Source organism: Diospyros lotus, chromosome 8, assembly GCF_014633365.1.
Source record: "Diospyros lotus cultivar Yz01 chromosome 8, ASM1463336v1, whole genome shotgun sequence".
Taxonomy (NCBI): domain Eukaryota; kingdom Viridiplantae; phylum Streptophyta; class Magnoliopsida; order Ericales; family Ebenaceae; genus Diospyros; species Diospyros lotus.
The window spans coordinates 23498147-23513175 of record NC_068345.1 but is presented as its reverse complement, the minus strand read 5'-3'; the positions used below and the strand labels follow the sequence as shown (position 1 = coordinate 23513175).

Genomic DNA, 15029 nt, shown 5'->3' with positions numbered 1-15029 from the left:
ATTTGAAATAAATATTATATCACTATCTACGATTTAATTTTGATTTGACCAAAAAAATCAAGTTGTAATTAAACTAAACTTGATAGAGTGTTACGGTCCAATTCAATTAGTTTTTAAAAAACTTTTAGCATTATAATACGAGCTAGGTCACTTTATAATACGAGGGACAAAAGTTATTAAAAAAAAAAAAACTTTTAACATTATAAAATCATCTAGTCATCCGAATGTGGGGCCCCAGGAGATTAAGTGAGAAGCCAAGCCACGTGGGCATAAATATTATCGGGAAATAAGATAATATTTTTGAAAATGGCAAGATGGAGATATATATATATATATAGTGTGACCTGTCATCCGAGTCAAAGATGAGGAGCCGATGTTTTCACAAGGTACAATTATAGATACAACTATGATAAAAATTTCATAAATGGTTGCGCTTACGATAAGAAGATAAAAAAAAAAAAAATTGATTTTATTTTGATAGAGAGGAATGTGAATGTGATGCTTGGCGTGAAGGAGAGGCCGGAGAAGTGTGAAAGGGGAGGGGAGGGGAGGGGGTGATAATATCTATCAGTGCGCACCCCATAGGGGAAAGGCTTACAGAGTGGAATGATTCATAAAATCTTTGAGAAAAAAAACACAAAGAAGGGACATGGCATGGCATGGAAAGCAACATTTAAAGGAGGAAATTGGTATTTGACCAGATTGGGTTTTCCCATCTCTGATGCATTGAATTTAAATGAATTGAATGAAATGAAATGAAATGATGGCTATTGGAAAATTATTTAATTTTAGAGAGAGAATAAGGTTTGGCGTTGGGTGAGCGGCGGATGCCTCTGCCTTACTTCTTATTATTATTAAAATTTTCTTATTCTCATTCAACCCCCCCCCCCCCCCCCCCCCTCTCTCTCTCTCTCTCTCTCTCTCTCTCTGCCTGTGCATTTGGGTGTGAGTATTTTCTTGGCGATTTCGTAAATTATAGATTGCTGCTTTGCTTTGCTGCCCTCTTTAATCCGCCTTCTTTCTTGTTCCCAGCAACGCCCATTTCTTGTTCTCATCTCTTCTTCCGATCTCTCTCTCTCTCTCTCTTTGTGTTGCTTCTTTTTCTAGAGAGAAAAGCAGGGAGAGAAAGAGGGATAGCCATCCCGTGTTTCTTTCCTTCGATCATTTCTTGAAAATCTTCCGCCAAACCTCTGGTTTTCACGTCTTCACCGCAGATCCGCCGCCTAATCCTCTGTCGCCCGCCTGGTGGGTTCTTAATTCTTTCCTTTCTCCGCCGATCTTTGATCATAGGATCGTGTTCACGATTATCTTGAACGTTTTTTTAGTTTTTTATTATTATTTTTTATTTTTTTGGTTCTCTGTATTCGGTGTTTGGTTTTACCTTGAAAAAATCCCTCTTTTTCTGGTGGGTATTGGATGATTTTTGGACGGGTCTCTGCTGGAAAATTTTCCTTCAATTTTTCCTTTTTGTAATTAAAGTTCTCTGTATTTACTTGTTTTCATGCTGTTTCACTCGTTGGGTTGTTTGATTTTAAGCTGATGAGAGTTAAAATACTGTTGGTTCCATCTTTCTGCAACTTTATGTGCATATAGCAGTATTTGATTTCCTTGTGATTTAAGGGTGCATCTCTTTTGTGCCTAACTCTTTGTGATTCAGGTGGCCTTAAATTGCTCTTTTTGAGCAATGCTGTTGGCGGGTTTGGTTGGTTTTGCTTCATCTATCTTTCCTTTGGTGCGAAGTTTAGATGTTCGGAACTGTCTGAATTCTGTTTGATGGGTGTGGTATCAAATTAAAATATTTGAGTGCAAGATACGCATAACACATGTGTACTGCATATTAACCTTTATTGACAATATAGCTTTGTGAAAATAACAAGACTGCTTTTGCAGTAATGAGCTTAAAGCTATTATGCATAAAGCAGTGCCATTGTCCAAAAGCTGAAGAATAAATTGGCACTGAGTTTTGTAATGCTGTTTCTGGTAGCACTAGTTGATAAAGTTTGGAGGATGCCGTGAATGCACAGAATTTTTCTTCAACACAAGACACAAATTTAGATGGGGCTAAATGATGAAAGAGGTTATAGTTGGTCTTGAGTAGATTGTAGCTGTGGATTAATTGCCTCTAGGCTAGTTTTGGATGTTGCTTCTGCAAATTTTTACTTAGTGATCTATTCAGGGGTAACACTCACCACCTGTATTGTACTCTTGTTTCACTTAGGACCTGGTTGCTTTTTATGTGAGTTCTTCCATTTCATTGCTCGAAACCTTTTGATTCCTTGTCATTCTAAAATGCCATTTTGCAGATGCTAGTAATATCCTTAAATCCGTGACAGCCATTTGTAGGCATGGCAGATAGCAACTCTTTTGGTTCCAAACCACCTCTAGTACTTTCTACTGTTAGTATATGTTACTTATTGGTTTGAATGTGAGAATTGGGTTGCAATACTGTTAAAATCGTTTTCGGATTACTTGTAGCAGAATTTGTTGATAGTTAAATTATTGCAGTTCCTCTTCTATCTGTCTGCACTTTGCATGGATTGTCCATTACATATCAATCTGTCAAATATCTGCATCATATATGATTTTTGTTATCAAAGTTAATGTACACTGTGTTAACTTGTTCAATATCTTTTGTGGTCACAGGTCTGCCAATAAGTCCTGTTCCGTTGAAGGCTTGTTTGGAACTATAAGAGCTTGTGACCAAAGAGCACTGTAGCCCTAATGCAAGGGCAGAGGAGTGCTATAGGTTCCTTGCCTGAAACCTTAGGCTTTGATCGTGGATCTGCATCAAGTGATGCAAGTCTAGATGAGCAGATTTACTGGAATAATGTGCAGAATTCGGCGCATAACGTACTGCCAGACTATATAACATCTACCGGCGGTACTTATCCAACCTCCATTAGTCAAGAAGGACGGAACTTGAGTGGTTGGTATGTAGGTGAACCCAGTTCTAGTGGCACACAAAGCCATGTTAGTCTTGATGAACGAAGAGTAGAACATGGATGGTCATCATCAAGGGTTACTTGTGGTGCAGCTGGTCCCATGTCAGAAGCACAGCAATATGGACCAGCTAATATGATGAACAGTGTTAGTGTTAACCGCAATAGCAGACAGATACCAAATGCACCTCTGTTTGTCCGAAGTTCTAGTAATGCTACTCAAGATATTGACATGAATTCTTCAGCACCTGTAGGACATCATGATGGCTGTCAAATCATGGACTCCACTAATGCATACAAGTTTGATGAATCAGAAAATGCAAGGATGCCAACTGCCAGTAGTTCCTCCGATCCTTTTGGATTGCCTTCTGGCAGTGTTGGGTATTTGGCAGAAGAAAATGAGGGAAGGCCAGGGTTATCATTGGAGGGTCGCCGCTTATCCTGTAAAAGAAAGGCTCTTGAAGGAAATACTGGGCAATCTTCCATGAGTGGAAGTTCAAGCTACTTTCAAGCTGCACAAAATAATGTTTGGCACACTGTTCCTGCACACGCTGTTCCTGCTCAATACAATGCTGCAAGCGGTTTGAGTATACCCACTCCATCAGAGAACAGAGTTCATTTTAACCCTTCTGAACAGATGAATGTGAGACTTGGACTTGGTGCTGGAGGAACTACTCCTGGAAGTCCCCTCCCTTTAAATGTGGCAGAAAATGCAGAAAATTCCCAGAGAAATTACCGCGTGAGAATAAATCCTTTACGTCAACCAGAAGATTCTATCCCCGTTAATGTATTTCCAACAGGAAGCAATGTCAGGCATTCTAATGTGTTGTCAGCACAGCAGCAATCACCAGTACTTGTTTCGCTCAATAACTCAGTGGACATGAGGCCACCATCTGCAGCGGAAAATATGGGCCCTCAAAGCCAACCCCTTGTATTGCATCCTCCTACTCTGCGACGAACCCCTCCGTCATCCAGGTGGAATGCAGCTTCTAGCTCTAGAACTGGGCGGTCATCAAGCTCTGGAGAAGGAGATGCCATGCTGCATGAGGTAGCTGACCCACTTAACATGCCAAGAAACATTTCAGAACATCCTGTGTTCACATCTTCGAATGGAAGGAGAAATTCAGCTCAAAATTCAACCACTTGGAGTTTAGCAGGTGGAAATGCAAGTATTGCTGGAAATATTGCTTCTACTTCTCGGACAGGTTCAAGTTCAGTTGTCCAACCGTTACCTGGTCCAACTTGGATTCCTCATCGTGCGTCTAGGCAATATCCACGGAGATTGTCTGAATTAGTGCGCAGGTCACTTCTATCTTCTGCTGGCCCTGTGTCTGGAGGTCAGAGCAGTAGTGGTCCTCCAGTACAACCAGTACCTTCCTCACAGTCGCAAGAAATGGCACTCCCATCTGGAGTAGGCAACCAGGGCCATGGTCATCTATCAAACTCAAGGTCTGCAATTTTGTTGGAGAGACAACTAGATGGTGCTTTTGGTGTTTCCTACTCATTACGAGCTTTGGCTGCTGGCAGTGAAGGAAGAAGCCGTCTTGTATCTGAGGTTTGTTCTATTAATTAATACTTACCTGTGAAACTTTATGAATGGAGCTTTGTTTTATGATTATAATTTCTCGATCCACTCCAACAAGAAAAATATCAAGTTTCTTGGTCTGTGCCACGTTATTGCATAATCTAATGTTGTTATGACTGTCACAATAATATTATTGTTTGTTTTCATTTTCTTATCTCTTTTATAATTCTAAATAATCTAAGTATTGCATTTTAACCTGTGGTTATTGTGCTCTAGTTAAGCTCATTCCCTTGAATATTTCAAAGGTGTAATTATCTTATGAAATTGGCTGATCAAATGTGTAAATCATCTCTATCACATGTATCATCATCATTGGATTGTAAAATTTGACAATTTTGTCTCTTTAAGACTTCTTTTGATCTGGTCTGTTGTACTATGATGCTCCAAAATGTGTGTATTATTTTTGGATCGCAGAAATTCATGCCTCTTCATATAACACACTTTGGTGCATAATCTAAACCTCAATGGTGGAATTGTTGAGGGTAGAAAGTGGTTCCTGTTATGAATTGTTTACTTTCTTGAGATATCAATTCCGCCTCGCCCCCCATCCCCCTTTTGCATCTATTTCTTGGTTGCAGGACACAAAAGATTTGAACCTCATTATTCTGCAAGAGGACTGCTTAATTTTAGGGCATATCATGAATGGTTTTTGTTTTCTTACAACAATGCTAGGTTAAAATGTCAGATGTCAAAGAGTAGCTTTATAATCAAGAGCCTTTAATGCTAATAGGACTATGCATTACATATAAATATCTAACAGAAATCAAAGTAGAAATGAAGGAGTGGTCCAATAACACCAAAAAGTTAGCAAAGTCAGTAAATTGGGAGGCCCCAGTAATTTTAGTCCATCATGCTTTGGGTTATCTAATCCTCTCAAGAATGAGACACTAGTGTTGATTTAAATCATAGAATTAAGGTGGGATTCACCGTTCAACAAATGCTTTAGGTTATCTATGTAATGAAAATGATACTTATGGGAAAAACAGAAAGTTTCCTGGGACCATATGAAAACCATGAAAGATGGTACAGAATACTTGGCAATTAAGGATAAAACAAAGTAAGTATAACTGGGTAAGTTTGGGAATAGAGGAATCTGTGAGATGGAGGTAACATTTATTAAATACAAAATGAGATGAATCAACTGAGATTGTTCGAGAATCTAAATTTGGATTGAGGCACCCACAAATTCAACCTGGCTTTGGCTGGTTTGGGACATAATCATCCTGGAAAAGCAAATGCAACATCCAAACGATGCTGCAGTCAAGTCCAATGCCCAAAATGAAGGCTTTTGTCCTTGATTTTTTAGTTTGGGTTGATTTAATTTTGACGGAATCAAGGGAGTACAATACTAAAAATAGGCAACAGTAAGATGACATTGAACTGGTAAAAATGGTAGGACAGGCTTTCAAAGAGGTCAAAGAGGGAGAGGGTGTCCTAGGTTCAATTAGGAAGCATGAGGAGAATGTGTGACAAAGTCTTACCTTATAATGCCAGTGACATTCCGGAATGGACAGTGAAATTCTGACACTGTTGGATTTCAATTCACACATGCTACAAACCAAGATGAAACCAGGTTTAGGTTATTGGCTTTTCATGAACCTCATTTTAGGTCCAACAACATTCAAGGTTGGTGAATTTCAGTAGATTGTAACCTAAGGGAAGGATTTAGCACAAACCCACTGCAATCATGAATAGAGCTCTGGTTAGGTCAGGTTAGGAGCCCCCCAAATCTGCAGCCCTTGGATTTGTATAGCACAGATGTTCAAGAGAGGTTGTCTGTTAATGGTCTTGCAGAAAATATTTTCTTGAATAGATGGCATCAAAAGGTCTTACAATTTCAAAGAAATAGCAATTAACATTTTCTTTGCCTAGATTATGTATAAATAAGTAGACGTTGATTATGACATAAATACCTCATAATCCAGGTCAAAGGCTTCAAATCATAGATAAACTAACTTCATCTAACCATTCAGATGTAGAGGAGAGGAAATGAAGGGATGGGAAGAAGGGAGAAGAGAAGTATGGAGCTATCCCTGCTGTTGCTTAGTCAAACGATAAATATTCAACCTCCTTTTAATTTATTTTTGTTATATCATAAACAAAGGAGCTAAAAGCATCACGATTGAAATTTGAACAAAAATCCCCCTCAATAAACAAGGGAAAGGGAGAATAACATTTTATTCCTCTTGTTTTGTTATTCAATAACTGTAGGAGAAAGAAAAAGATCAAGAGTACCAACCATTAATGACCTTATCCTGTGTTTTGGTGAAGCCCTCAATCTGGCATGTATTGCAAACTCTAAGACATCCTATAACCTTCCAAAGAGTTGTCAAGAACATCAAATGATTTGAATTAGATTATATATGACCTCTGCATGTCTAACAACCTCAAATCTTTTGTTACAATTAACTCCTAGATATATGAGCTTATCATAAATCAATCGCTCAATTCATCTGAAGTGACTTTTTCTGATCCCTTGGCTTGTTTACATAGATTCTCTCATTTCTTTCTGCTCTTATTGGGGTCTCTATTTTGTTTAAATGACATTGTTTTATATTTTTATTTTTTACCCAACTCAAGTGATACAGTTGGGAGGAAGAATCAGCTAAAGCAGGTGCAAAAATTTGGCGAAAACAGTGTAAGATCAAATCTGAAACGAAGATCTTAAAATTAGGGTACAAGAAAACCTCAAAAGTTGAATTAGAATAAAACGACCATCTGCAAAGTCACCTACTGTAAGATCCATCTACTGTAAGATCATCAAATTAACTTTATCCTCCCTCATCTCTTACCATTTCATATGTGGTTGCCCAAAACTCATGTAAAGCCACCTACTGTAAGATCCATCTTGGCAGGATGTCTTAATAGGCACCTCTGCAGATGCACAGATCAGGTAGACTTGCTATATTCGGCATGCCTAGTTCACACTCTCTACTTTTAACACTTTGTTAGCTGGAGTGCTACTTCTTTTTCCTCCTTTCCAGTAAGTATGAATGCCACCTTAAACAGTAGTCATTTAAAAAGATTTGAATTATTACTCAACTAGCCTTTAAGATGGAAGAACTTGGATCAACTAGTAGATCATCAATAGACCAGCCCAGTTTGGTCTTTACAAAGCCAGATATCATTAAATAACATTTATCTGAGGATGGTAGAGTAATGTTTGATATTTTCACTAGAGTGCCCAAATCTGCTATGTATTTGACACAAGTTCCATAAAACTGATGGCGGAGGAAGGTATTTATCTGGTTCAAACACATACTATGGCTGGAACAGCTACATTCCAAAGAGGAGAATGGTGACAAATAGTTCTTGCTAACAGTCAGACAAAGTATACCTTGTACGCTTAAGAATGCAACAAGAACAAAATTAGCAAAAAACAGAAAGAGGGATTCATCCTAAACTTTGTTTTTGATACCTCCTAAAGTGAATAGGAATGTGTCTGGGTAGAGAGTCTTGCAGCCTATAGTGGTGCCTTCAAAACTCAGGAGTAACTTTCTTTGCCCCAAGAATTAGATGGAATCACTAGGGAATGGAACCTCCTTGCTGCCACTCAATACATTACTTAGAAGAGGTAAATCCACTTTTCTAATAAGGTGGGTTAAAGAAGGGAAGAAGAATGTACCATGTTGTCAAAACCCTAGGTTTCGAATCTAGGATTTCTAGTTGACAATCGAGAAAGAAGAAAGAAAGGCAGAGAAAAGAGAGAATTTAGGGAGAAAATAGAGAGAAAAACAAGGGGAAACAGAGAATAGATAGAGAGAAAATGAGAGAACTTCAATTAATTTATTGATAATCCTGGATCTAAGTGGCATAGCTTTATATATGGCTATCCACAACAATTATTTACAGCTGTTGATATTTGCAGCAACTATGTAGTTATATTGTAAACAAATTTTGCTAATAGTTGTAACTATAACACTTAACTGTTGCTTTGTGCTATCTTCTAATTCTTCGGGTCACGGCATTTCCCTTCCCTTCAAAATTTTCTCGTCCTCAAGAAAATTAAAGAAATTGAGCAACTCAAGGAAATTGAGCTAGGAGATTCAATAGAAATTCCCAAGTATTGTTATTTGAGTGCAAATGGGTCCATAGAACGGGTACTTGAATAAGGGAAAACTTGGTTCTTGTAGATGCTTCTTGAATTTGGCTTCTTCTGTCAATTCCTATTGTTTTGCCTTCTTTATTGCTTGCTTAACTGTTGTAAGTTGCAGCATTTTCACTGTTAGCCTAAGTTCTTCACTAACGCCACTTATAAAACTCAAAACAAAATATGCTTCTGAAAGAGAGGGGTTGGTAATGATCACTAGTGATTTAAGTTCTTCAGACTTGGTTTGATATTCCAAAACTGTTCCAGCCTATCTCAACTTATTGAATTCTTCTATAACATCAGTCATTTTCTTGTCCCCAAATCTCTTGCCAAAATTTTCCATAAAGTCCTGCCAAACACATTCTTCTCTAAGCCTCGCCCAACCTTGAAACCATGCATCAGCTGCATCCATCAAGTAGGCTGGAGCTAGGTTAACCATTTTCGACTTTCCTATGTTGTAGAATTGAAAAAACTTTTGACATCTCCTCACCCACCATCTAGGTTTGGCATAGGAACAACACTATGAGTATAGGAATTATTCACTGAATTGTTTTTCGTCCTTCTATCATTCGTCCTATCAACCCTAAACTTGTCATGCATATTTTCAACTTCTATTACAGGAGTTCTAGTTTGTTTGAGATTTAAACCATTACCTTCTAAAATTGGATCCCCATACTCGTGCAAAAAATCTTTCGATAGGCATAACTATGATGGTAAAATCCCATATAAAAGAACAAAGGAGAGTGGAGAAAGAGTACTTTGGTTCAAAAAAGATGCTAGATGAGTGGAGGAAGAGTACTTTGGTTCTTATATACAAGACCAAAGGAGATGTTCAAAACTGTGAAAATTACAGAGGAATTAAGTTAATAAGTCATACCATGAAAATCAGTTTGATTTCATGCCTGGTAGGTCAACAATGGAAGTTATATACCTATTGAGGCGCCTAATGGAAAGGTATCGGGATAATCTAGAAAAGGCCTATGATAGAATCCCTAGAGAAGTATTATGGAGGGTTTTAGAGAATAAAGGAGTCCGAATAACCTATATACAAGCCCTTAAAGACATGTATCACGGTGCAGAGACAAAGGTCAGAACATGCGGGGAGGGGATACTGAACCATTTAAAATTACAATGTGACTACATCAAAGTTCTGCACTAAGTCCATACTTATTTGTTTTAGTAATGGATGAACTCACTGAACACATTCAGATAAAGGTGCCATGGTGTATGCTATTTGCAGATGACATAGTGTTGGTGGATAAAACAAAAGAGGGAGTGAAAACTAAGCTTGAGTTGTGGAGAAACAATTTAGAATCTAAGGGAATTAAATTAAGTAGAAGGAAAACATAATATATGGAATGTAAATTTAGTAAGAATGCAAGAGTGGAGGATGTTATAATAAAATTGGAAGACCAAATCATACAAAGAAAAGACCATTTTCGATATTTGGGATTAGTGATTCAAAAAGATGGAGAAATTCATAAGGATGTCACGCATAAAATTAAGGCAGGTTGGCTAAAATAGAGAAATGCGTTGGGGGTGTTATATGATGGTAAAATCCCATTAAAACTGAAAGGAAAATTCCATAGGACAGTTATAAGACCAGTTTTGTTATATGACTCAAAATGTTGGGGCGTAATGGAGATAAGGATGCTATGATGGATGTGTGGCTATATAAGAAAAGATAAAATTAGAAATGAGGTTATTCGTAATAAGGTAGGAGTAGTGCCAATCGAGGAGAAGATAAGAGATACTAGATTAAAATGGTTTAGTCATGTGAGAAGAAGATCAAGAGATGCTCTTGTGAGGAGGGTTGATGAAATGGAACAATTAGTCAAAAAAAGAGGTAGAGGCAGACTCAAGAAGATTTTAGGAGAGACATTAAAGTTTGATATGAAGTGTATGGGTTTAAATGAAGATATGACAAAAGACAGAAGTACATGGAAGTCTAGAATTTATGTAACTGACCCCACGTAATGGGATAAAGGATGGATATTATGTTGTTATTGTTGTAGGCTTAACTATGGAATCTTGGAAAACATTTGCAAGATTCCGTCCAACCTTTTGGCCAAACCCTCCATCCAAGCATCCAGCTTGTTTTCCAACCACTGAATACTTTCTTGTTCTTGCTCGCCCTAGACTCCAATGCTTCATTTGAGTCTTTGAATTGGTCACAAGGGAGTTAACCTGGTTGACTTGCGCCTCCAGTTGTTTCGTTCGAGTACCGTCCACCATAGCTTCAAAACTCGTAGATGCAGGTTGTCATGAATAGCTATCTAAGAACCAAATGCTTTGATACCAATTGTCAAGACCCTAGGTTTCAAACCTAGGTTTTCTAGTTGACAATCGAGAAAGAAGAAAGAAAGAAAGGGAGAGAAAAGACAGAATTTAGGGAGAAAACAGAGGGAAATAGAGGATAGATATAGAGAAAATGAGAGAACTTCAATTAATTTCTTGATAATCCTGGTTCTAAGTGCCATAGCTTTATATATGGCTATCCACAGCAGTTACTTGATATTTGCAGCAGTTATTTGATTATATTGTTAACAGATTCTGCTAATAGTTATAACTGTAAAATAAAACTTCAACTACTATTTTCTGCTATCTCCTAACTCTTCGGGTTACGACACAAGTGAATTCATAGCCAAAACTTGTTAGCCCCTTTTCCCCTATGAACTCTGTTAGCTAGGTGCAAGTCTTTTCCCTTTTTGGTAGTTAGTCTATTAAGGGGTCAAAAGTGGAGGAGAAAAATTCCTCTAGGTGCACTTGCTCATGTAGAGAATCAAATATCCAATAGTTGTGATTAGAATCATGGGATTTCTCTTGGATTGGTCTAAATAACAATGAAGTAGATGAAACTCAAACTTGAACAGTCAGTTGGTGAGTTAGTTGGGTGTCATCTTCCATATAGATAGTGTCACTCATCCTGGAAAAGTAAATGCATTATACTGGCTTTTATCTCATTTTACATTTTCACATCCTTATCCCATTAATGTTCTATCCATGTCAACTATAGCATGTTTGGTATCTTCCACATAAATGCATACAACAACAATTATCTCAAACCTTAATCTTACTAGGTGGGGTCGGCTACCTGAATTCTAGATATCCACCATCTCTATTGATGACCAAATTATATGCTGTCATATTTAAGTGATCTCTCTAGTCATCTTTATCCTTGACCATGTCTTTTGTAAGGCCTCTATGTTGCATGTCATGTTTAAGAGTTTTCCATGAAGTTTTCTTTGGTCTTCCTCTTCCCAAGTATATGGGTTTTGACATAGTTACTTGGTTTGTGGAATGCTCGGTACCGTGGAATGCGGTGTGGCACAAAGGGGTAGGCTTCTTTGGTTCACCTAAGTGGAACACCTCCAAAACATATAATATATATTCATAAACTATTTTTGAGAACATTTTGGGTCTTGTGTTATTATTGGGGAGGGGGACTTGCCTTGTCTTTCTTATTTTATTGCTAATTTATCTTTCTTTATTTCCTGCTTAATTTTAGGTTTATGCCCTTTCTTCCAAAGAATAAATTTTATTCTTTTCTGTTATAATAACTTATATAATAAGTTATATATTTGGCGTTGTTCCACTAAGTAATTTTCACATTTTCTCCATTATAACTAAGCCCACCAACTTTTTTAGCCCTTTGAAAAAAAAAAAATATGACCAAAACATTTTACCCTCCCTCTTGTAGTAGCCACCTTCCTTTTCCCCTCTTTTTTTTTTTCTTTTTCCCTCGACATTCCTTTTCCCTTTTAAGGCCATATTTCTTTGTTCCTCCTCCCTCCCTTTCCCTCTCGATATTTTTTTGTTCAGTTGGGATGGCACCACAGTTCGAAGACAAAACATTGAGACCCATCAGTGCGACATCTCTCTCTACCACTCTCTTTAATCTGGATCTCCAATCTAGGCAAATTGGGACACATTCTATGGTGTTCCAAGACGGGAAAGCACTTTCTGGTGCACAGTAACTGGAACGTGGCTTGAAGGCAGTGGGGGGGGGGGGGGGGGTAGGGGAGCCTGATAACTATGGTTTTGAATACAAATGTAATATCTCCTATTTTTTATATAAAATATGAATTATATTGAATGAATGACGGGTTCTTCACAGAACTACAAATTTTCTTTAAAATGGAAATAAATTTTCTTCTGTTGGCATTCTCAGTTGTAAAAATAATTAACTGTGAGACGAGCATAATAATAATAATAATAATAATAATAATTACTTATGTGCTTTGCCATTTAAATGAAAAAGAAAAACACACACACACATTTGTTGTCGAGTTATATATTATGATAGTTTTATGTGAAATCCTGAACAATTCTTTGTTAATAAGTCCAGGCATTATCTTGAAATCTAGAGATAAGTGCTCTCTCTCTCTCTATCTTTTTTCTTTCACTGACAAATGAGGTAGGTTAGTATTTGATGCTTGCCTATGGAATATTTCCTATCTTGGTGCTCCTTTAAAATGTAAGCTGACAATTTGATTTTGTGTGAATCAGATTCGCAATGTTTTGGATCTCATGCGTCGGGGCGAAGGCTTGCGGTTTGAGGTTAGATTTTTAAATTTTGATGTTATTGGCTTTTATGTCAATAGTGCCATCAGTAAACTGGTTAACATTGGCATTAGAAGTTTTGGGCATGGTTCTTCCTTTTAACATGAGAAGACAATGATAAAATATTTCCGTACACTACTCTGTTCTTATATTCTTCCGCAAAATCCCTTGATGGTGGCTGATTAAAATATTGCCGTAGGACAGACCTTTATTAAGCCAATGATAAGAATTGAATCTCTTAGGTTTTTATGTAAATGCCATGCACTACATACACCAGTGACCATTAGAATGGCTTTTCTTTGTTTAAATTTGACAATGGCAACACTTGCTATTTGTCAAAATTAAAATAGGTAGCAATAGTAGGAAGGATTATTGATTAGTTTGTACATAAAGAGTTGTGGACAATAGCATTTTTGAGCTACTGTTAAAGGGCGTCCTCAGTACACAAGACACTCCGCTTTACAGGGGTGGCGTGAGTAAATAGAATGATAAATGATTGTTTAAATAATGGACAAAAGAAATTTTTTTCTCCTCTCTGGATTTGTCAAGATCCCCCCTTCCCCCCCCCCCCCCCCTCCTCCTCTAAAAAGGACGAATAAATGACTAAATAAGATCTGGCATTTGATGTTTTATTCTGCTTGTGTTATAGGACGTAATGATCCTCGATCAGTCTGTCATTTTTGGAATGACTGATATCTATGATAGGCACAGGGATATGCGGCTTGATGTTGATAACATGTCTTACGAGGTAAACCATGCATATTTTAGCCATTTCCCGTCCCCATAATTTCTACTGAATAGGCAATAGCATAAGCATAATTAATTTTATCCTTGTTTTTGCTATTTTTCAGGAGTTACTAGCACTGGAAGAGCGCATTGGAAATGTTAACACAGGTTTGAGCGAAGAAACCATTTTGAAACATCTGAAGCAGCGGAAGTACTTCTCTATAGCAATGGGTTCGCCGCTGGAGGTGGAACCGTGCTGCATATGTCAGGTACAACGCCCCCCCCTCCCCCCCCCGGGGGGGGCTTATCCCCTCCCTGTATTGTTCCATTTCGTGCAATTTCACCCATCTCTTGTCCTCTTTATTCTCTTCTTTTAATGGCTTCTTCTGTTCCCAGGAGGAATACAACGATGGAGATGATGTGGGAACCCTGGAGTGTGGGCATGAATTCCACCGGGATTGCATTAAACAATGGCTGATGCACAAGAATTTGTGCCCCATTTGTAAAACGGCTGCCATGAATAAATGAGAGAATACCAACTGTTATTGCTTCAGTGTTTTTATTTATTTATTATTTCTTTTTTTTCTTTTTTTTGGGGGGGGTGGGTGGGGGGATCTTTAGCTCATTTGTTGACTTGATCCACTGGTAATAACAATTGCCAAAGATTCATCAGTGGTTCTCATTGGCTTATTTACGTTTTTTTATCTCCTTGCAGACAATTACAAAGTTAGAACTTACCTTCAATCTTTGTTTTAGTTTACTTCATCTTTTTGCTGTGTTGGGATGTTTAGTTATCAATCATTTGTTGTCAAGACCTATACACTTTCTGCGCACATCTTCCTTCCCTTTCTTTGATCATAAAATCCTACCGCTCACTCTATTAGTTGGTTATAAAATCAAATTGGTATGACCGCTATGTGAGCTACTATGATCTCTTAGTTATTTTATGCGTATTTCGGGTCAACTTTTGTTTTTTCGATTTTTCCTAGGGACAGACATCTCGATAGGATCATCCAATATGTGATGTTTAATCAACACATTGTAAATTCATCTTCTAATTATGATCTTCCTATGACACAAGTAGGAGACTTACTAGTATTTATGAAATTAGCTAACAGTTATCAGT

The 15029-nt window shown here is 37.6% G+C and overlaps 1 protein-coding gene across 1 annotated transcript; it reads left to right on the top strand.

The window, feature by feature from the left end:
* Positions 1-888: 888 nt before the first annotated feature.
* LOC127807796 (E3 ubiquitin-protein ligase MBR2-like) lies at positions 889-14732 on the top strand. Its single transcript, XM_052345908.1, has 6 exons — positions 889-1245; positions 2644-4494; positions 13124-13174; positions 13827-13925; positions 14029-14172; positions 14300-14732. The coding sequence occupies exons 2-6, from the start codon at positions 2722-2724 to the stop codon at positions 14429-14431; spliced, it is 2199 nt and encodes a 732-aa protein (XP_052201868.1). The 5' UTR covers positions 889-1245; positions 2644-2721; the 3' UTR covers positions 14432-14732.
* The last annotated feature ends 297 nt before the right edge of the window (positions 14733-15029 follow it).